Source organism: Sceloporus occidentalis, unplaced genomic scaffold (genome assembly GCF_023333645.1).
Source record: "Sceloporus occidentalis isolate IW3139 unplaced genomic scaffold, rSceOcc1.0.p SCAF_6, whole genome shotgun sequence".
NCBI lineage: Eukaryota > Metazoa > Chordata > Lepidosauria > Squamata > Phrynosomatidae > Sceloporus > Sceloporus occidentalis.
The window spans coordinates 33,639,691-33,663,315 of record NW_028316986.1 but is presented as its reverse complement, the minus strand read 5'-3'; the positions used below and the strand labels follow the sequence as shown (position 1 = coordinate 33,663,315).

Here is a 23,625-nt window from a genome sequence, read left to right as displayed (position 1 = left end):
AAGGGTGCATCTACACTATAGAAATAATGCAGTCCAACACCCCTTTAACTGTCATGACTCCATCCTACAGAATCCAGGGATGTGTAGTTTTCTGCGGCACCAGTACTCATGAGCAGAGAGGGCTAAAGACTTTGTAAAACTACAGATCTCAGGATTCCATAGGATGGGGGGCTACAGCTCTTAAAGTGGTGTCAAACTGCTTTATTCCTACTATGTAGATGCACCCTAAAACTGAGGTCTTAACTAATTTACACAGAAATTGTGTCAGACATCAAATGTTGTGATTTGTATTGGATTGATTTATCCTGACTTTCTTGTTATAACTGTTGGCAGGAGAGAGGGGAAAGTTTGGAAATAAGGTATTACATGTAGCAATGTTAATGTTAACATGTGAGTTTTTGTCCCAATGAGGATATATGAATTTAAAATAAAATAACATAGTGATTTGTGACATGGTTTTCGTGTGATTAGTTAAATTTACTCATTACTCCTGAAACATTGCCTTTGGAGAGGGGTCATTGGAGTATTTCTACTCCATTTTTATTTTGTTTTCCATGTATTTTTTAAAAAGAGTTATGTGTGCAGAAAGTGTCACACTTTAAACAATGAACAATGTCAACAGGTCACATTGATAAAAAGTTAGTAATGAATAATTTGTTAAAAACAATGTTCCCCCCTCTGAGGGAGGGTTAGAACCATTGGCAGCTGTCCAAGAGGTCAAACCTAGTTTGGGCATAGGTTTCAGCACTCTTCAGTAGTTTATTCTAAAACCCAGAGCAAATTCACTTCTCCATAGACATGGAAGCTAACATGCACCACTAGTTAGAAAATGATGTGAGGAAAGAAAAGGAAGTATTAAAGTTGTGTACATATTTGGTTATCAGTTGTAAATAAAATTGGAGAGTTATGTTGAATTGGTGGATAGTGTGAGTCCAGGTAGAAGTCTGTGTAGTAAACTGGGGTCCCAACTACAGTGGCAGTGGAAAATGTGTGTCTCTCCCAAGGTGGATTGACTGCAGCTACTATCATCTGTTAACACTGGCTATGAAGGCAAGGGCTAACAGATGTTGCATCCTAGTAGCATTTGAAAAATTGCTATATTGACTTTCAGTTTTGGGGAAAAGATTCAATATAGATGATGATGATATTTTCCTGCCTTGCCATCTTAATGTAAACGCTGTGATTGGAGCTGATTTTGTATTTTGAATTTGTAGCTGAGTGATGATGTGGAGCAGGTGACTCTAAACACTGATCCTTCAGAGGAACAAGAAGACGACCAAGAAGATGCAAGCTCAGCCATCCTTCCAGGTGAGACCTACTGATCCAGTGTAGTTTGAACTGAATGTATCTGGTTATATGAGCAGCCTAGGCCCTATTGGGTATTGTTTTCATGTTGCCAGGACACAAGCAAGGCAATAACATTTTTCCAAGGACAGAAAGAGTAATACTGGATGGGGGAAGAAGTTTGCCAAATTAATCAAAAGGGTGCAAAGGGCCATTAGAGTTTAGAGGTTTTAATATATTTTGAATTTTAATGTGTAATGTTTTTTAAATTTTTAAAATCTGTTTTTTTAAACTGTGTATCTACATTCTAATGCTCATATTGTTTTTAACTGGTACTGTTTTAAAATTTTGTTGTTCGCCTTGAGTCCCTATATTGGGAGAATGGTGGGAAAGAAAGAATGAAGAGATTTTTATTATATATTATTGAGAGAGCTGGAGGCATTATATGCCTCATATAGCCTGCCAGTCACAGTTTGCCCATTCTTTGGTTAGAGTGTTGAATTAGGATCTGTTTCATAGTACACAACTATGCCACTTAACTATCATGCCTGTATCCTGTGGAATCCCAGGATTTATAGTTTGGTGAAGTACAAGAGGTATCTCACTGAGAGATGTAAATACCTCCCACCTTGTCAACTGGATTCCTTAGGATGGAGCTATGACAATTTAAGTGGATGAAAGTGTTATAACTTTGTAGTGTGAAAGACAGCAGAGATCCAAGCTCAGCTGTCCTCCCTGTCATAAAATACACCAGGTCACCTTGGGCCAGACACTATTTCTCGGTCTAACCTGTTACCTGCCTCACAGGATTGTTGTGAGGTTATTAGTGGGGAGGAGGAGAATGTACATCTCCTTGGGCTTCTTGGAGGACAGGCCAGAATATAAATATTGTGAATAAATAATAGTACACAGAGTAAGAACAGCATAGACCAAGCCCAGAGGTGGAAGTCTGGTAGACCTCCAGTCATACTACACCCAGATCTCTTTGCATGGAAAAAACCCAGGATTCACACACAGAATTAAACTGCCTCAGTTTTTGGGTTCTCTCGTCTTTAAAATGGGATAGCTTGTAATTCTGACTCCTTATGATTTGGTGTGCATTAAGGTGTCAGATTAATGTTTTATTCAGTCCTAGACAGCAGCAGTGCTTCAGTGCCTTTCAGCAAGTCCTGCCTAAAGAATGTCTTCTCAGTTATTCTCCTCTTCATCTATCTGCTACTGATGGCTGTAGCCATCTTCCTGGTTTACCAAACCATTGCCGACTTCAGGGAAAAACTCAAGCACCCAGTGATGTCCGTCTCTTACAAGGAGGTGCCCTCTTATGAAGCACCAGGTAAGACTGGAATTGTTCTGAACTGTAAGGGCAAGACACACCTTGTCTTCATGCCTGAGTGTCCTTCACACTGCAGGATGATAGCACTTTGATACCATTTTATTCGTCATGGTGCCTTCCTATGGAACCCAAGGATTTGTAGTTTTATGTGATGCTTACTGCCTCACCAAACTACAAACCCCAGGATTCTGTAAGATGCAACCACATCAGTTGAAGATTTATCAACACACTGTAACTGTGTAGTGTGAGAAAGATCTTGGTATATGTATTTAGATCCTAACATTAAGTTAAAAAATGAAGATTTAATTTCTGTACTGCTTGGTGCAATCAGGCTAGAGCTAGCACAGCATTGGGGTACTTTAAAAGGATTGCCCATTAGAATCTGTCTGAACAGAGTGTAGAATATAGCGCTCTCTGACAAGCTAACACATTATGATACGGTGATATGATAGCCCTGTTTAAATATTTGAAAGAATGTCATATTGAGGAGGGAGCAAGCTTGTTTTCTGCTGCTCCAGAGAACAGGACCCGGAACAATGGATGCAAGTTACAGGAAAAGAGATTCCACCTCAACATTAGGAAGAACTTCCTGACAATAAAGGCTGTTCGACAGTGGAACACACTCCCTCAAAGTGTGGTGGAGTCTCCTTCCTTGGAGGTCTTTAAACAGAGGCTAGATTGCCATCTATTGGGGATACTTTGATTGGATTTCCTGCATGGCAGAGGGTTGGACTGGATGGCCCATCTGTTGCTGATGGGAATTGCAATTTTATTACCTGCCTTTTATTGCTCTTTGTTTCTAATACAGTGAGCCCTTGGTATCTGCTGGGGTTTGGTTCCAGGATCCACCATGGATGCAAAAATCCATGGATACTCAAGTCTCATTACATACAATGGCACAGTAAAATAATGTCCCTTATATAAAATGGCAAAATCAAGGTTTGCTCTTTCAAGCCATGAATGCTTGAATCCATTGATAAAGTGTCTGTGGATACAGACAGCCAACTACTCACATGGCTAATAATGGTGACATCTACCTTCTCTGCAATCTCTCAATAACATCTGAACTGACAACATCTCAAACAGAATGTAGGCCTTGTGATTCTAACATTGTCATCATTTTTCACCTGTATGATAGTTAGCATCTTTGCTTGATGAAGAAGCCAGTGAAGCTTTTTGAAAGCTTGTACTGTATAATGTATTTTATACCTTGGAGTTGCCCCCCCCCCCATATCGCTGCTTGTGTATTTTGTTGTATACTATTATTATTATTATTATTATTATTATTATTATTATATTAATTTATATCCTGCCTTTCTCACAAAAATGACACTCGAGGCAGCTAACACCATACTTAAAAACAATATAGATTAAAAATATATGAAAATGTCAAAAGAATGAGAAATATAAAAGTTACTTTAAAAATAATTAAAACAATTTGTGAAGTCAGAAACATTAAAATTCATAAAAACAGTATATGCAAATCTTAGAATTATTATTCATAGCATTAAAAGTCTGTCCCAGTCAATTTCTAAAAGCCTAGTAACACACAAATATTTTCATTTGTCAATGGAGAGCAAGGAGGGAGCCATTCTGACCTCCCTAATGAGGGCATTCCAAAGCCTGGGAGAAACCACCAAGAAGGCCCTCTCCTTTGTTCCCATTGAATGAGCCTGTATCCATTCTGACATGGTTGATATCTCAGGGACAGATTGGGTATCTCAGGTACAGCTTAGGTATCCCTTATCTGAAATGCTTTGGAGGAGAAGTGTTTTGGATTTTGGATTTTTTCAGATTTTTTAATATTTGCATATACATAATGAGATATCTTAGTGTTGGGAACCATGTCTAAATATGTATGTTGAAAGCCACGCACTGAAAAAGGCAATGGCGTGCACACCACACCGCTGCATGAGCCCCATTGTTTTCAATAAGGCTCGAGCATTTGCAGGGTTTCCCTTATGTGGGGTGGTGGTGATGCTGTCCGGAATGGATCTCCCGCATAAGGGAAAGGCATGCTGTAATTGGTTTATGTTTCATATACACCTTATACACATAGCTTGAAGGTAATTTTATGAAATGTTATTTAATTTTTTCCCCATGAAACAAAGTTTTGTGTACATGGAACCATCAGAAAAGCAAAGGTGCTACTCTCTCAGCCACCAATGAAACAGAGTTTTGGATTTTGGATAATTTCAGATTTCAGGTTTTCAGATAAGGGATACTCAGCCTATACCAAGTTGACTGTATGGGGATGAGCAGGGAGAGTTGGCTAAAGGGATTCTGGGAATATTAGCAAAAAAAAGTAACATTTCCAAGTTCTGGTCCAGAATCTCCTCTTGTGTTGTTGCATTGGATGCAGTAATTGGTAAAAAAGGATATGGGAAAAGCTCTTGAACAGTTTGCTGCTTGACCCTTGTCCCCATAACTTGTGAAGGTTTACTGGCTTCTCCTTCCATTCCAGCAAACTGGCTGGTGCTAATTATTAATACATCACTAAGAGAAGAAAGGAGAAGTGATCTGAAGATTATTGCTGGAGGTACCTTCCTTTGGCTTTTGCCAGGATAGGGGAGGTTAGGAGATTGGTGTGACTCTACTGGTAGATCTCTTGGTGATTTTTCAGCAGATCATCCACGACTGTAAGGGCTGTTGCACAAAATACATGATGCAAGCTTTCAAGATTCTTAATACCTTTGCCTGATGAAGAAGCTGGTGAGCGTCAAAAGCTGGCATCATGTATTTTGTGCATTTTGGTTTTCTGAATAAAGGTATCATTGTTTGGTGGATTTTGGACGTCATTGTACTTTGCTATAATATGGGCGACATGGCTGCCTCTGAATATGTTTATTCTGTTTCTGATCTTACCCTAGCCAGTAGGTTCCAGAAGGTGGCGCTGTGGAACCCCTTTCACAGCAACCAGGAACATCTGAGGATCACTTGTGGAAATTAATTCTGCTCACAAGTTGATGCCATAAGCATAGTGTTTTATGTGCTTGCATGCTTGTGTGTGTGTGTGTGTGTGTGTGTGTGTGTGTAAATGCAAATTCCTTACACTCTATGCCAGCGCATAGTTGGGCAAATTAAGACCTGGAGTCTTAATGCCCATCAGCCCTAACCAGCATAACCAATGAGAAGGGATTATAAGAGTTATAGAGAAGGATTATGGGAGTTCTCTGCCAAGAGGGGTTAGACTAGCACCCTTTTGTCATTTTTCTGCAGACAGATGAAGACTTCTTTTGTTTGTTTTGGCAAGCTTGGGGATGGATGGATCAAGGGGAATGGGCCCTGCATAATGTACTGCATTGTTTGCCTGTTGTTCTCTGTTTGATGGTTTTTAACTAGTTTTAATTGTATTGAAACTTTATTTTTTAACTTTTGTATGAAGTGTTGTTGTTTTTTAAAAAAAACAACACGTTTGTAGTTTGTAGCCTTACTTTCTCCTGCCATGGGAACCAAGGTGGCTTACAGACGTTCAAAACAAGCTTTACTAAATAACTTAATAATAATAAAAAGTTAAAATGCAACAGTAAAGTTAAAAATACAGCACACATACCCCTTAAAAGACTCCCTGCCACTATAACTAATCAAGAAAATCTTGCATGAATAAAAAAGCCTTTGGTTGCTAGCACATGGAGAGTAGAGAGGAGGCTAGTCTAGTCTCCCGTAGAAGGGAATTCCACAGGCTGGGAGCAGCCATTGGGAGGTCTTTCATCCATGTTCTCAACAGACAAGGCTGTGATGGTGGTTGTGGGACCAAGAAAAAGCCCTCGCCTTAGAATCTTAAATTTCTGGCAATTCATTGTTGTTTTTTGTGTACAGCACATGTACACATGTCCTTCTATGCTTAAGCAATAGTATATTTTAGTTGCAGTGTTTTATTTGTGATGGGTTTACAGCGATCTCTGCTCAATCCAGTGTATTGGAAATATAACAGTGCTTTTCCATGACAGGTATTGCCCTCTTCCCAGGCAAGGCTGAATTCTTGACCTGCAAGCATCACTACTACGATCACATTCCACCTCTGGTAAACCCAGGTCAGCCAGGAGAAATCAAATGCATGACACAGAGAGTTAACTACACAGCTCCTTTTACTAATAAAACCGAGGTAATAATTAAAAAGAGACTGAAATCTATTACATTATGTAGTTGGGAAGCCTTGTGAAATTTTCCTTGCTGTCTTTGTTCATTTGTTTCTTTCCCAAGCATCATTTGTAGAGATTTGAAATAATGTTGGAAGGTCATGTAATGCTGGAAGCTCATTTATGACAGTGATGTGAATTAGGTTATGGTGAGCAATGCCCTTTGCTAATGTGTGCATGATAGATCTGCTTATTAGTATGTACTTCATTAGACTGAATGCATAACGTTCAGTCTAACTCTCTTAAGAAAGGATACAAAGTCTATAATTTTGACTATAGCTGGTGCAGTTGCCTATTGGTTAGCATCTGTACCAACACTTGGGCCTTTGCTTTTGCACTCCCACAGCAGTAATGTCTGGATTTTCACTGTGGATCCCATATTGGCAGAAAGCCAGGATATTACATATATACATACAGTGAACTCTTGGTATCCACTGGAGTTTGGTTCCAGAACACACACACACCAAAACTTATGGATGCTCAAATCCCATTATATACAATGGCTTATTAAAATGATATCACTTATATAAAATGGCAAAATCAAGGTTTGCTTTTGGCAATTTTTTGTGTTAATATTTTCAAACCATAGTGGGTTGAATCCGTGGATAAGGAGAGCCAACTGTAAGATGGATTTTGATAATGGAGGTGTTCACATTAATCCCACATATGATTTCAAAGCACACATAAATGGTTTGTGTGGCTATGCTCCCATCTCCCCATTCCTGCCATGCACCCTGGCTACCTCCCTGTTGCCCATTCTGTGTAAAAACTGTATGCATGTAAACTGGTGTGTATAAAGACCTCTTGCAGACTCTTGACAAATGGGCACACATTGCTGGCAGGAAGCATGGTAGCTGTTACCATAATTACATATGTACTGTCCTGAACTGGCTGGAATGTTTTCCTCAGTGCACCTGAATCTATCTGATGTGGGGGAACATCACTTTTATTTCCTCAGTTTGCGAGGGACTTATATCATATTTATGTAATAGGCTACAATAGGTTACTGTTTTTTCCCACTGCAGCTGATAATTTATGAACCAGCACTGGTCCCTTGATGACCACATTTGACCACAGTGTTCACTTTCAGAACACTGGAAATAGTCTGGAATATCAGTATACAAAGGGATCTTGTAGTACCTTTGAGACTAACTGTGTGAAAGAAGTTGTAGTATAAGCTTTCGTAGACTAGGTCTACTTCCTCACTTTGGTTCGTGTTTGATAAATTCCAAGCCACCTTCAGCTTGGGGTGTCTTCTGTTATTAAAGAAGCAATCAAGAGGTAAAATCTTTTTATGCTGTATTTAACAGCAAGCACTGGCATGTGATTTTTTAAAAAGTTTTGCTTCCGGTTACACTTTTTTTATTCCTGTATCTGAGAGAGGAATTTGGAGGAGTGGGGGCTCTGCACATCCATTGTTACTGTTACCTTAAAACACCAAAAAATTCCTTCATCCTGATCTGTAACACACATGTTGAAACAAGAAACAAAGGTTCTCCTTTTGCTTGTCTGACTCCTCTTTCCATTTACTTTTTCTGTGCCTTGCACTTGTAGAAACATGCCATCGTTGTTGAAGGACCTCGAGATGTGAAGAAGCGGGAACTGGTCTTTATGCAGTTCCACCTAAATGAGACAGACCAGGACTTCAGTGCAATAGACTACCTTCTTTTTAATTCATTCCAGGAATTCCTCAGCAGGTACAGCTTTACACATTCTTTCTGTTACTTTCCCGCGAAGAATTGGGCCTGTTGTTATTGTGTGCCTTCAAGTCATTTCTGACTTATGACGTCTCTAAGGGGAACCTATGATGCGGGTTTCCTTTGCAAGTTTCTTTAAAAGGGACTTGCCATTGCTATCCTCTGAGGCTGAGAGAATGTGATTTGCCCAAGGTCACCCAGTGGACTTACGTGGCTGAGCCAGGATTCAAACCCTGGTCTCCAGAGTCTTAGTCCAGTGCTCAAACCACTACAACATGCTGGGTATATGTTGCTGTTGATGTTGTTGTGTACCTTCTAGACGTTTCTGATTTATGGCAATGCTAAGGCTATCATGGGGTTTTCTTCACAAGATTTGTTTAGAGGAGATTTGCCATTGTTTCCCCTGAGGCTGAGAGCGTGTTATTTGCCCAAGGTCACCCAGTGCGTTGTAAGTCATCTCTATATCTTCCTGAAGAAACTCAAAATTGGTTTCTAAATAAATAAGAGATGATTGTTAAATTGCGTCTTTTCATTTCCCTGGTAGTTTTCAAAATAGTTCCCCAAAAAGATCTAGGCTGGTATTCAAAATTGCAGTTACAGCTTCATAAGCTAGTGTTATGGATCTGTAACTTATCTATATTCAGTAAGGCTATGTAGTCTTATTGTAAACTTATGCAAATATCATCTCAGTCCACCTTAAGAACTAGCAGCTTGATTGGGCTCTTATGGTGGGTTGGGAGGGATTTGGGCCAGAAGTAGGGTTGCCATAACCCTCCTGCCGGCAGGACATTCCCATTTTTTCACCACTAGGGGGCGTCCCTGCACGGTTTCCTCCTTGACTCCTGGCCTGTTGCCAATCTGGTGACTTTCACACCAAAATGGGTACTTTTCAGAGCCTTTGGTGTGATTTTGGTAGTTGGTTTTAATGGTAATTTTGAGAGTTGAAATAAGTTCCAATTATTTTTATTCAATTAGGGCTATGTTTTATTGCCATATTAACATTACGGGGACTTTTCAGGGATTTTGACTGCATATTTTGTGAGATATGGGGGGGATTTGGTGAGTTTTGGCCAAACGTTTGGGGAATTATCTTCGAGGCTTGTTGGCAACAGGAGTTTGCCAGACTCAGGAAGAGGAGCTTCTTCTCTGTTTGGTCCCCAAGGCAGCAGGGGGGAGAGGGCCATTTCCTTTGGCACTGAAGCGAGGATGATGAGGAAGAGGAGGAGGAGGAGGAGGTGCATGGCCATTTTCAATATTTATTTTGCCCCTGTGTATTTTTTCTAACTTTGGCTGCCAGGGCTCAATGCTCTGGAATTCTGGTGTCTGTGAAGCATTTAGCCTTCTCTGTCAGAGAGCTCTGGTACCACAATAAACTACAATTCCCAGGATTCCATAGCACTGAGCCCTGGCAGTCAAAGCAGTGTGTTTTGGACACAGATATCCTCCTTTTGTGAGTTAATTAATGAATCCAGGAGTAATAACCCACTTTGAGACTGCTTTAACTCAATGGTAGGGAATCCTGGGAATGCTAGTGTTTGGGAGACATTGAGACTTCTCTGTCAGAGGCTCTGAGGCCACAATAGATTACAAGTCCCAGGATTCCCCAGCACTGAGCAGTCTCAAACTGGACCATTTCCTCAGTGTGGATGCACCTGGTGAGGCATTCTGGGCACTGCAGTTCAACTACGTTTGGAGGGTTATGTTACTCCCTGTCAGAGATAGCTCTGGGGCCACAGTGTACTACAATTCCCAGCATTCCCCAGCACTAACCCAGGACAGTTAAGTCACTCTCGAACTGGATTATTTCCTCAGTGTGGATGCAACTTTGGTGAGGAACTCTGGGCATTTCAGTCCAGCTATGTTTTATTTCTGCAGTGTATTTCGGACCAGAGACAAGGTGAGCAGACATCCTCCTCCTTTTCCAGGACATGTCCTCTTCTGTCAAATTTCAAAATGCCCTCCATTTTGATCATGCCTAAGAAACATGCATTTATATTAACATTTTTTAAAAAAGCATCATTTTTTTCGCGTGTCCTCCATTTATTAAAACTGTGCCCTAAATTTGAAAATGTTGTCCTACATTTGCCCTGCATTTGTCTGGTTTGGAGGTCCTGACTTATGGCAACCCTAGCCAGGAGGCACAACTTATTTAATAGAATCATAGAGATGGAAGCAGGGTGACCAGATGTCCTCCTTTCCCTGGACATGTCCTACATTTCAGCTTTCTATCCAGGAGGAATTCCAAAAGACCCTCCATTTTGAGCATGCCTAAGAAGCACTGATTTATGTTTCTATTAGGGTTTTTCAGCTTTTGTGTTGGAATGTCCTCCATTTTTCTTTAAAGTCCTACATTTTGAAGTGTTTTGTCCTTTTTTGCTGTTGTGACAACTGGTCACTGGTAGGAAAAGACCCCAAGGGCCATGCAGTCCAACCTTTTGTTATGCAGAAACACACAAAGCTCTCTGGACAGATGGCCATCCATCCAGCCTTTGTTTAAAAACCTCCAAAGAATTAGATTCCACCACACTCAAAAGGATAGTTACACATCCATAACTAAGTAACTAATCTAGGATATTCATGCCTATTCTTAAGGCAGTTCTTAAGCACACATTTATTTTTATCTTATTTGATTTGTTTTTTGGGGGGTGTTGTTGTTCTTTTGTTGTTGTGTAATCATACTTGCATTTCTCCTTTATTTTGTAAGTTGCTTAAGTCCCAGTTTGGGGAAGTAAGTGGGGTATACTGTATACTCAACTATAGGTCAACCTCATGTATAAGTTGAGGGCAGGTTTTGAGGCCAAAATTACGTATTTTGATAGGACCTGTGGGTTAGTCAAGGGTAAAACATAGGGGCAGGTAACAAAGGATCTAAAGGGTGAAGCAAAGGAAAACAATGCCAAAGAATTTGCAAAATCCAGAGGGCATAATTGTGCTGACACTAAAGGCTGGATGGAGGAGAGAATAGAGAGGGCAATGCTCCCAGGACCTATTATGCTCTTGCCTTTCACAGAGGATGGTTCCTTTCTTCATAGAGAGTTAAAGTACAGTACTTAGATAAGTCGACCCAGTTTTTTTGGGTCAGGAGTTTTTACTAAAATTTCTAGATTTATACATGAGTATATATAGTAAATAAAGTGTTAGATACCCCCAAAATGTGAGTGTCAGGGTCCCCTTCCAGGTTTCCTGTGCCATGGATTTATTGTTGTTTGAAAGTAGTACCTGTTATTACTGGTTAGAAGTGGTTTCAGTTTTAAAACTTGCAGTGACGTTGTGAACAGATGCCTGACCTGTTGGTGGGAAAGAGATAGACTCTGGCTGTTACTGAAGCCTCAAGGTTGTGCAGCCTGGGAAGGAATGTGAGAGTCTGAAGGGAGTGTGTGGGCACAAAGGGAGTTACAGTTGGCCCTCCACATTTGTGGCTTTGATTTTTGCAGATTTGATTATTTGTGGTTATGAGTATTACGTTCTCTCTGGGAACTTCTCAATCCTCCAGTGAGTTCTGCTGGAAGTTGACCGTAGAGTTATGCTGGACATTTCTCCAGGCATTTGTAGCTCCTCCAGTATGATTCTATGATCAACATCTGGCAGATGGTGACCACAGAATTGCACTGGAGGGCCTGGAGATTCCTAGAGAGGTGTTCTCCTAGGTAAAAAGAATAGTGGTTTTTTATTTGCAGTTTTCCACATTCACGGAGGTCCTTCACCCCTAACTCCAGCAAATGTGGAGGGACCACTGTATAGACTGTGTATTTGAAACCAGTTCTGTACTGAGCTGCTGAATAAATCCATGATGTCTAATTGTTGAGTTAGATAGAGACAGAACACTACAATGAGCAATAGCATGATGGCTGAGGTCTCTGGGAGTTGCAGTCCAGAAAAAGAACTTTCCCAAGCCCCGAAGGTATGATGCATTTAGGTAGCCAGCAGCACAGGGCCTTTAAATTAGGCTGCAAGTGTTATGTTGTTGAGTTAGACAGAGACAGAGCATCACAATGAGCATTAGCAAGATGGTTGGGGATTTCTGGGAGTTGCAGTCCAGAAAAAGAACATTCCCAAGCTTAGAAGGTAGGATCAATTTAGGCAGCCAGCAGCATGCGCCCTTTAGAGTAGACTGAAGTATTGCATCTGACGTACATTCAAGTGTAATAGCCTGTTTAGATGCTTGCCATATACAGTGGACCCTTGTTATACGCTGGGGTTTGGTTCCAAGATCCCCCGTGGATAACAAAATCGGTGTATGCTCAAGTCCCATTAAATATAATGACATAGCAAAATGGTGTCCCTTATTAAAAATGGAAAATCAAGGTTTGATATTTGAAATTTATACTTTTTTTGAACATTTTCAAACCGTGTATGCTTGAATCCGTGTATAAAAAAATCTGTGTATAAGAAGGGCCAACTGTAAATTTAAGTTAGTGTAAACCATCCTTTAGAATCCATGCTTCTTTTTTAGACTCTCCGCATTGCATACTTGGCTGCCTTAGTAACCCACAATTAGCCAGAGTATGGAAAGGCTTTCAAACCATAGTGGCTAAGAATGAATAATTAAGAGGCCCTACTGGGCCTGGTAATAGAGACACCATGTAGGCAGTCTGTGGAAAGCATTAATTCTAGCTTAACCATATTTCCATCAGAAGTCTGCTTAAGAAAATAACCTGAATGGAAATTAAAGGAGGGTGGAAAGCAACCGCTTTGCAATTATTTTAATAAACGGCCTTTCCAGATGATGATTTTTTTTTAAATCCAAAAAACAGCAAGCAGATTCTCAGATAATACTCAGTTGTTGACAAGGAGTTGAAAGTTTGTTCTTAAAGAGGTACTTATGGGGTTGTCAGAACTTGTTGCATTTTGCAAACATACAACTATTGAAATGAGCGGTGATGAAAGATGCTACTTTTTACTCTCTGCCATAGTAATCGCTTTTGTCACCATACTGAATGCTGTACATGCAGTGGCTGTGCAAATGTTACATTGCAGGCACTTATTAGACATTGTTTAGAATGTCTGAGTATAGACTCCACAAGAGGTGTGTGTATGTGTGTTGTGTGCCTTCAAGTTGTTTTTGACTTATGACAAACTTATCATGGGGTTTTCTTGGCAATATTTGTTCAGAGGGGGTTTACCATTGCTTTCCTCTGAGGCTGAAAGCATCTGACTTACCCAAGGTCACCCAGTGGGTTTCCTGGCCAAGCTGGGAAACAAACCCTGGTCTCCAGAATTGTAGTCCAATGCTCAAACCATCGTGCTATGCTGGCTCCCACACAAGACTTAATTGGACCAGTCTGAATGAATCAATGAACGAATGAATGTGGAATATTGTATTAAAGACACCCCCCCCCAATTCAAACGGAAGTGAAAGTGTATTGGTTAAATAAAATAGGCCAGCAGGAATTATTTGGGGTGGGGGACAGCAATAAGAATACAATAAGAAAAGCAATAATACGGTGGGCCCTTGGTATCTGCTGAGGTTTGGTTCCAGGACCTCACCCACCAGGACCTCACCCACTGATACCAAAATTTGTGGCTGCCAAAGTCCCATTAATACAATGGGATAATTGTATTAATACAGTGGTGTAATAAATTGGTGTGGAAGAGCATGGCTTAGCCCAGGGGTAGGCAACCTTTTTGAACCGGGGGCCGGGTTGCTATCCCTCAGACAGCTGGGGGGCCGAAGCCGGGGGGGAGCTTCCACCCTCCGGGGGCGGGGCCGCATGTCGGGGGTGGAGCTGCCACCCTCCAGGGGCAGGGCTGCATGCCAGGGGCGGAGCTTCCACCCTCTGGGGGCGGGGCTTTCTCTGCTCCCTTTCCTGACCTCCAGCTGTCTGAGAGACAGCTAGAAGTGGGGGGGGGGATTGGGAGGGGGGTGACAGGCGTGCACCTGCTCCTCCAGCCCTTCCTTGGCCCCCAGCTGCCTCTCAGAGACAGCTGAGAACCAGTAAGGGCCCGTGAGGGGCAGGAGCAACAGGTGTGCGGCCCCTGCTCCTTTCCTCAGGGCTTCGGCAGGCCTGAGGTGTCCTATTATTATTATTATTATTATTATTATTATTATTATTAACCTTTATTTATAAAGCACTGTAAATTTACACAGCGCTGTACATACAATCTTTTTAATTGGACGGTTCCCTCCCTCAGGCTTACCATCTAAAAAGACACGACACAGAAGGAGAAGGGAAAGGTGGTGGGGAAGGGGCCTCTCTAGTAGGATAATACATATAAAACACATAGCAATACAGGAAATGATTCAATAAAACAGACAACAAAAGAACAACAAAAAGCAAGTGACAATTATGCAATGCCTGGGAACACTTCTCTGAACAGGATGGTCTTCAGCTCTGTTTGAAGCTGGTTAAAGAAGAGATGGCTCTTGTTTGCGGGGGAAGAAGGTTCCAGGAGTGAGGGGCAGCGAGTGAAAAGGGGCAAATCCGAGATGGGGCAGAGGAAATCCTGGGCTGGGACAGCAGACCTTGACTACCAGAACGGAGGGCCCTAGTGGGAAGGTGAGAAGAAATAAGGTCTGATAAGTAAGGAGGGGCCAGCCCATGGAGGGCTTTAAACGTTGACAGCAGGAGCTTATACTGAATGCGGAAAGGGAGGGGGAGCCAGTGAAGGGATGCTAACACAGGAGAGATGTGGTCAGAGCGGTGGGCGGATGTGATAATGCATGCAGCTGAATGCTGGACAGAAATTAAAGGACGGAGGTGAGAAAGAGGAAGCCCAGCCAGGAGGACGTTACAGTAATCGAGTCGTGAGACCACTAGGGCATGGACCAGGATCTTGGCAGTAGAGGAAGAGAGATATGGTCGGATTTTGGCAATATTATACTAAAAGAATCGACAAGCCTTGGCTATGGTCTGGATCTGAGGGATACACGACAGAGAAGAATCAAAGATAAAACCAAGACTGCGGGCTTGCTGGATTGGTTGAATAGAAATGTTGTCCACAGAGACAGAAAAGGAGTGTTGAAGGGTGGGCTTAGGAGGAAAGACAAGAAGCTCTGAAGGACACCTCAGGGCTGCCAAAGCCCCGCGGGGAGGAGGAGGCGTGTGCCTGCCCTCTCCTCCTCGGCCCCTTCCTTCGGCCGAACGGGCTCCAAGGGGCCCTTTCGGCTGAAGGGGATGGCCGAAACCACTATCATTGTTAAAGCAGACCTTTTAGCATTAAAAACACCGAAAATACACAGAAATGCACTTTGGAAAGTCACACTGTCTCACGTTCAGAAAGAGTGCATGTCTCAGAAACTGACTGATATCATCATCATCATCATCATCATCATCATCACCACCACTATCATTGTTAAAGCAGAATACTGGAAAAAATGGACTTTAAAAACACATTTAATTAAAATAAATACTGGAAAAAATGGACTTTAAAAACACACTTAATTAAAATAAATACTGGAAAAAATGGACTTTAAAAACAGCACACTTAACCAAAATAAATACTGTAAATGGGCAACCACCTCCTCCTCTTCATCCTCCTCCTCCTGCTCTTCATCCTCCTCCTCCTCCCTGGTGCCAAAAAAGGGCAAAGGAAATGGCCCTTTCCTTTGCCCTCTGGCTGCAGCCCAGCCCAACAGAGGAGGAGCTCCTCCTCCAGAGCCTGGCTGGCCAATGGGGGCAGACTGGGGCTGGAACAGCCCCGCCCCCTGCCAGTCCTCACAAGCTCCAGCCTGGAGAAGGCGCAAGCTGTTCAGCCCCAGACTCAGGAGGAGGAAGTCATCCTCATTAGCCCTGCGCGCAGCCCTGCAAGGGCGCATGCAGGGCCAGTGGAAGTGCCCGCGGCCCAACGCAGAGGAGGAGGTAGGTGGGCCATGGAGGAGGAGGAAGAGGGTGTACTGCGCAGCCGCGCAGTGCCCAAAGGAAAGAAGGTGGGGAGAAGGAGGTGGGTGGCCGCTGCGGGAGCGCGCAGAGGAGGAGGAAGAGAAGGAGGAGGAGCGCTGCCCGGCCCGCAGCCAAGGCAAAATCCGGGCCCCAACCAGGGAATTGGCGCCGCGGCGGCGGCAGGATTGTGCTGGGGCCGGTCCTGCCACCTTGCCAGGCCGGATGTGGCCCGCAGGCCGGGGGTTGCCAACCCCTGGCTTAGCTCCATGCAGGATCCTGGAAACCCATACCACTGCTGTGCTGTCCCTCAGATTATTAGTTTTTTAATATATGTATTTTTTTACTCATCCAGCCCCAGCCCTGGAAATTTTTCTGCAATTTTTAACATTTTTATTTTAGGCCCTTATTGGACTTGATTAGCAAGGGACTAAACTGGAACTTAACTGCTGTTTTGCTTCATTGTTAAAGATCCTGTCTGATCTTGGAAGTTAAACAGGGTTAGGATAGGAGATAACCAAGAAATTCCTATTTTCCCATGCAGTAAAAATACCAGAAATAGAATCTTCATTATAGTCATAGACAGCACAAAAAATACCAGGTGATGAGACTGTATTTCAGAGAAAGAAACTGGCAAAACCACCTCTGAGTATTCCTTGCCTTAAAAATCCCTAGGAAATTTATGGGGTCACTGTAAAGCAACGGGCAATTTGAAGACACACACAGAGACATAAATAAATATCTTCTAAAGCCTAAAACATCTGCATGTGTGTGTTTGTGGCCAAAATGTGGCCAAATTAGAGATGTGAAAGCCTGTGGAAAAATTATGAAAAAACCCATTTTTGTCTGTTTTTCTTGAATCATGCTAAAATAAAATATTCCATAATTTATTTTTCCCTTTTTTCAGTTTTTTTATTCTTGTTCTTTTCCAGGTTCCCCCCCCCCCCCGTTTTTTGTTTGTTTGTTTGTTTGTTTGTTTTCCTGGAAAAAAATGGGGAGAAATGGAAAAAAACAAGAAAAAAATTGGAAAAGGGAAGAAAATCAATAATGGAATATTTTATTTTAGCATGATTCAGGAAAAAGACAGACAAAAATGTTTTTCCTAATTTTTGCACAGGCCTTCACATCTCTAGACAAAACTAACCCTAAACCCCATAAAGCTCTGAGCTGTGATAGGGTCACCTTTGAAGGCACACAAGAAGAAACATTCATCCCCTTCAAAGATTAGGAAGGAAAGACTGTTGGGAAATGTAGTTCTTTCTTGAGGTTCGTTAGAAGCTCAGGAAAGCAAGCGAGATTGTTTAATCTCACTAGCAGAGTAAACACAGCGGAATATAAGGTAAGCAGGAAAACTAACTAGCTCCACTTCTCTCTCAGCCCACGTGTCCCCAATCAAAACTCAGTCACTTGGTTAAAGTGAAAATAAACAAATTTACTTACAAAATCATATGTATGAAGAGATACAGTGCTACCTCGGGTTACGAAATTAATTCGTTCCGTGGCGCCGTTCGTAACCCGATACATTTCGCAACCCGAAAAGGCTTTCCGTTAGCGCTGGAAAGCCGCTAGCCGCGCTTCGCATTTGAATTTCGCGCCGAAACGCGCCGAAATGAATTTCATAACCCGAAAAATCTTTCGTTACCCGGAACAGTTTTTTCCAATCTAACTTTTTCGTACCCCGGAAATTTCGTAACGCGATCAATTCGTATCCCGGGGTACCACTGTACACAGGTCTAGCTTCATGTTGCAAGAAATGTGAGGTAGAAAAGGTAGTTTGCATGCATCTTAGGAAAGATGCTCCCTCAGCATGCATGCATCAGCTCCGGACAAAGTCAAGGGAAGATAGTAATGGTGATTCTTCTTTAGGGACAAAAGGTGAGGTGTGCTCTTTTTGGGTAAACAGGAAATGAGGAGGGGTTGTTAGTAAGCAATAAACTACCATAGACATAATAATAATAATAATAATATGTTTTATTTATAGACCGCTATTCCGCGATGATCATAGCGGTGTACAGTAAAATCGTTAATACAATAAAAATACAGTTAAAGGAGGGAGAAGTCTCATCCTTCAGGCAGTCCAAGATGTTGCTGGTCTGCCTGCTGGCTCCCTCTGAGGCCAAGAAGACAGTTGAGGAGGGAGGGGCCTCTTCCTTCAGGCAGTCCAAGATGTTGCTGGTCTGCCTGATGGCTCCCTCTGAGGCCGAGATGACAGTTGAGGAGGGAGGGGCCTCTTCCTTCAGGCAGTCCAAGATGTTGCTGGTCTGCCTGCTGGCTCCCTCTGAGGCCGAGATGACAGTTGAGGAGGGAGGGGCCTCTTCCTTCAGGCAGTCCAAGATGTTGCTGGTCTGCCTGATGGCTCCCTCTGAGGCCGAGATGACAGTTGAGGAGGGAGGGGCCTCTTCCTTCAGGCAGTCCAAGATGTTGCTGGTCTGCCTGCTGGCTCCCTCTGAGGCCGAGATGACAGTTGAGGAGGGAGGGGCCTCTTCCTTCAGGCAGTCCAAGATGTTGCTGGGTCTGCCTGATGGCTCCCTCTGAGGCCGAGATGACAGTTGAGGAGGGAGGGGCCTCTTCCTTCAGGCAGTCCCTGATGTTGCTGGTCTGCCTGCTGGCTCCCTCTGAGGCCGAGATGACAGTTGAGGAGGGAGGGGCCTCTTCCTTCAGGCAGTCCCTGATGTTGCTGGTCTGCCTGCTGGCTCCCTCTGAGGCCGAGATGACAGTTGAGGAGGGAGGGGCCTCTTCCTTCAGGCAGTCCCTGATGTTGCTGGTCTGCCTGCTGGCTCCCTCTGAGGCCGAGGTGACAGTTGAGGAGGGAGGGGCCTCTTCCTTCAGGCAGTCCCTGATGTTGCTGGTCTGCCTGCTGGCTCCCTCTGAGGCCGAGATGACAGTTGAGGAGGGAGGGGCCTCTTCCTTCAGGCAGTCCAAGATGTTGCTGGTCTGCCTGATGGCTCCCTCTGAGGCCGAGATGACAGTTGAGGAGGGAGGGGCCTCTTCCTTCAGGCAGTCCAAGATGTTGCTGGGTCTGCCTGATGGCTCCCTCTGAGGCCGAGATGACAGTTGAGGAGGGAGGGGCCTCTTCCTTCAGGCAGTCCAAGATGTTGCTGGGTCTGCCTGATGGCTCCCTCTGAGGCCGAGATGACAGTTGAGGAGGGAGGGGCCTCTTCCTTCAGGCAGTCCCTGATGTTGCTGGGTCTGCCTGATGGCTCCCTCTGAGGCCGAGATGACAGTTGAGGAGGGAGGGGCCTCTTCCTTCAGGCAGTCCAAGATGTTGCTGGTCTGCCTGATGGCTCCCTCTGAGGCCGAGATGACAGTTGAGGAGGGAGGGGCCTCTTCCTTCAGGCAGTCCAAGATGTTGCTGGTCTGCCTGATGGCTCCCTCTGAGGCCGAGATGACAGTTGAGGAGGGAGGGGCCTCTTCCTTCAGGCAGTCCAAGATGTTGCTGGTCTGCCTGATGGCTCCCTCTGAGGCCGAGATGACAGTTGAGGAGGGAGGGGCCTCTTCCTTCAGGCAGTCCAAGATGTTGCTGGGTCTGCCTGATGGCTCCCTCTGAGGCCGAGATGACAGTTGAGGAGGGAGGGGCCTCTTCCTTCAGGCAGTCCCTGATGTTGCTGGGTCTGCCTGATGGCTCCCTCTGAGGCCGAGATGACAGTTGAGGAGGGAGGGGCCTCTTCCTTCAGGCAGTCCAAGGTGTTGCTGGGTCTGCCTGATGGCTCCCTCTGAGGCCGAGATGACAGTTGAGGAGGGAGGGGCCTCTTCCTTCAGGCAGTCCAAGATGTTGCTGGGTCTGCCTGATCGCTCCCTCTGAGGCCGAGGTGACAGTTGAGGAGGGAGGGGCCTCTTCCTTCAGGCAGTCCAAGATGTTGCTGGTCTGCCTGATGGCTCCCTCTGAGGCCGAGATGACAGTTGAGGAGGGAGGGGCCTCTTCCTTCAGGCAGTCCAAGATGTTGCTGGTCTGCCTGATGGCTCCCTCTGAGGCCGAGGTGACAGTTGAGGAGGGAGGGGCCTCTTCCTTCAGGCAGTCCAAGATGTTGCTGGGTCTGCCTGATCGCTCCCTCTGAGGCCGAGGTGACAGTTGAGGAGGGAGGGGCCTCTTCCTTCAGGCAGTCCAAGATGTTGCTGGGTCTGCCTGATGGCTCCCTCTGAGGCCGAGATGACAGTTGAGGAGGGAGGGGCCTCTTCCTTCAGGCAGTCCAAGATGTTGCTGGGTCTGCCTGATCGCTCCCTCTGAGGCCGAGGTGACAGTTGAGGAGGGAGGGGCCTCTTCCTTCAGGCAGTCCAAGATGTTGCTGGTCTGCCTGATGGCTCCCTCTGAGGCCGAGATGACAGTTGAGGAGGGAGGGGCCTCTTCCTTCAGGCAGTCCAAGATGTTGCTGGTCTGCCTGATGGCTCCCTCTGAGGCCGAGATGACAGTTGAGGAGGGAGGGGCCTCTTCCTTCAGGCAGTCCCTGATGTTGCTGGGTCTGCCTGATGGCTCCCTCTGAGGCCGAGATGACAGTTGAGGAGGGAGGGGCCTCTTCCTTCAGGCAGTCCAAGATGTTGCTGGTCTGCCTGATGGCTCCCTCTGAGGCCGAGATGACATGCATTACTAGAAGGTCTCAGCATGTGAAGTTGCTGTATTCCAACAAAAACCCACACCCTGCAGTCTTTGCTTACATGTTTTCTCGTGTCCAGTAAATGGTTTGAGAGTACCTGATCTAGAAATCTCTGAACTTTGATTCTAAGTACCCCCGAGGAAAAACTTGGGAGTTTACATAGGTCAAAATGTAAACTCCTTTCTTTTCTTTTTTTACTAATAAAACAATCTTTTGACCATCTTCAGGCATTTCTCTCATTTCCATGGAAACCCTCTGGATAACTTTGATCAAGTCACATTCTCTCAGCCTCAGAGGATAGTAATGGCAATCTCCCTGACAAAACTTGCCACGAAAATCCTGATAAGATTCACCAGAGGGTTGCCCAGTGACGGAAACGACTTGAAGGCCCACAACAACAGCTACAACAACTACTGCTTGGCAATTCAGAGCTCCAGCCCATATCGTTTTCTCTACAGCTTCTGAGCTGCTAGCATAAGGAGACTTTTGTACTAGCAAAAGCTGTGGATTCTAGTGCAGCTATTTCAGCTTGTGATACATGGGGACTCATGCTGCTGGTGATTAAGCGAGGACATATTACTCAGTATGTGTGGATATATCTGTCAGAAAGAGCCATCATGGGAACTAACATTAAATGTTTTGGGAGAAAATGGATTGGAAAGTCTAATTCAGTTCTCATGGAATATTTGAATGTCACCATTGCTCTTCCTGCTGTAGGCGTGTCATTTAAATATGTCTCCTATACCCATTTTTAGAGGCCTCTGTACATATGGGAACTAAAGTACATATGGGAACCTATGGCTCAGTGGGGTTGGTTCTAATTTTATATACAAGTACTTTCACCCTTGGTATAAGACAGCATTGTATATTTAGAGTACATGTTTGTTTAGTATATATTTAATTAATTTATATCCTGCTTTCAGCCATGGAAACCTGCTGGGTGACCTTGGGCAGGTCACACTCTCTCAGTCTCAGAGGATGGCAATGGCAATGGCAAACTTCCTCTGAAGAAACTTACCAAGAAAACTTCATGATAGGGTCATGTTAGGGTGGCCATAAGTTGGAAACAACTTGGAAGGTCCACAGTAGCCTTCCTCCTTGTACAGGATCCAAGGCAGCACATAAGTGATTTAAAACAGGGGCTAGCATTCAGTGTTGCAGCTGTGGATTCATACCGTAGTTACAGATCTGTAACTGCTCTATATTCAGTAAGACTAAGTATTCTTACTTTCACAGTATGTAAATTCTCCCTTAATAGACAGTAGCCACGTCAATCAGGGTATGGGGAGGGTGATGTTTCCAGCAAGGCTGTGACAATCAGAAGCAGGACTCCTGCTGTAATTCCTCATTTCAGCCTTGCTTGCTGGTGGAAGGTTGTGGAAGTATCCTCCTCCTTGCTCCCTGATTTACTGGATGCTGCCGTTGGATCATGAGGTGAGTTTCGAGGGTCAATTCAGGTGGTATTACTTAGGAGTATATCACACGGGGCTTTTGGGAGCTCAGATCCGGGGTGACTGCAGGTCCATAATGCAAATTCACATCATAACGTGAATGTGTTATCAGATGAGATTCCTTTCTATGGGCGCTCCTTCCGTGGCGCTTCCGCAGTGATTCCAAAGTGACCCCTCCTTTTGGTAAAATCGGGGAAAAAGTGAATTCACAGAATTCACTTTCAAGCTCACTTCGATTTCACTTTGAATTGGTCTGGTGTGGAAGATCACTCCGATGTCGCCCCCCCCTTGGCCCCCTGCGTCCTGCTCCTTTATCCCCCTCCTCCTCCTTCATGCCATCTTATCCTCTCTGCCACCTTGCCACCTATCCCATCATCCCCTGGCTGCTCCTTCAGTCCGATCCTGGCCTCAGTGACCCCCTTCCACCTATCCCATCATCCCCTGCCTCCAAATCCTGGCTCCAGTGACCCCCTGTGACCTATCCCATCATCCCCGCCTTCTTCTGCATTCGAATCCTGGCTCCAGTGACCCCCTGTGACCTATCCCATCATCCCCTGCCTTCTCCTGCTAAGAAGGGGGCAGGGAAGGAGGACAGCGTCCAGAGCCCCACTGAGCATGTGCAAGGGTCCCAATTAGAATCGTTGAACCCGCATGGTATGTGTGCTAATACAATTTGCACTCACTCCGCTTTGCATGAATCCACAGCACGTGACTTGCCTTGGATTCGATTCCCCCTCGATTTGGAAGGGCAACCAGGTGTGATAAAACATTCACGTTACGACGTGAATTCGCATAGCTGAACCAGGAGTAACCCCAGATCTGATCTCCAAAAAGCCCCATGTGATATACTCCTTAGTTACTTAAGTAGCTGATGTCAAATATCAGTGTGGGTTCCAATTCTAAATACTTGGGGCTCGTTGAGGTTCTCTAGCTAGAAGGGATAGCACTCTGCATAATTTGGGGATTTGTTGTTGTTGTGTACCTTCAAGTCATTTGGCAAACCTATCATGGGGTTTTCTTGATAACATTTGTTCAGAGTAGGGTTTGGCTTTGCCTTCTTCTGAGGCTGAGAGAGTATGACTTGCCCATGTTACCCAGTGGGTTTCCATGACCGAGCCAGGATTTAAATCGTGATCTCCAGAGTCATAGTCAAACTACTGTGCCACACTGGCTCTCTCCTCATATCTTTAGTATGGGTCTAATAATACTGACACCTATCTTAGCAGGGCTGTTGTGAAAATTGTATCAAAATAGTAAGTTGGTCTGAAGATCAAAATGACCTACGTAACTGCAAAATATTGTTAAACAGGGAATC

General features: G+C 44.3%; 1 protein-coding gene across 4 annotated transcripts in view; it reads left to right on the top strand.

The window, feature by feature from the left end:
• Positions 1–23,625, top strand: part of LOC149310593 (proton-activated chloride channel-like) — a 55,257-nt gene that overhangs the window by 13,544 nt on the left and 18,088 nt on the right. For 3 of the 4 annotated variants that reach the window (XM_089529264.1, XM_089529263.1, XM_089529266.1), the window contains 5 exons: positions 1,215–1,308; positions 2,414–2,617; positions 5,082–5,156; positions 6,568–6,722; positions 8,311–8,453. In XM_089529264.1, coding sequence (XP_089385390.1) covers positions 1,215–1,308; positions 2,414–2,617; positions 5,082–5,156; positions 6,568–6,722; positions 8,311–8,453 — 671 coding nt within the window. The remainder of the gene's footprint in view (positions 1–1,214; positions 1,309–2,413; positions 2,618–5,081; positions 5,157–6,567; positions 6,723–8,310; positions 8,454–23,625) is intronic. The other variant, XM_089529265.1, reaches the window with a different exon arrangement.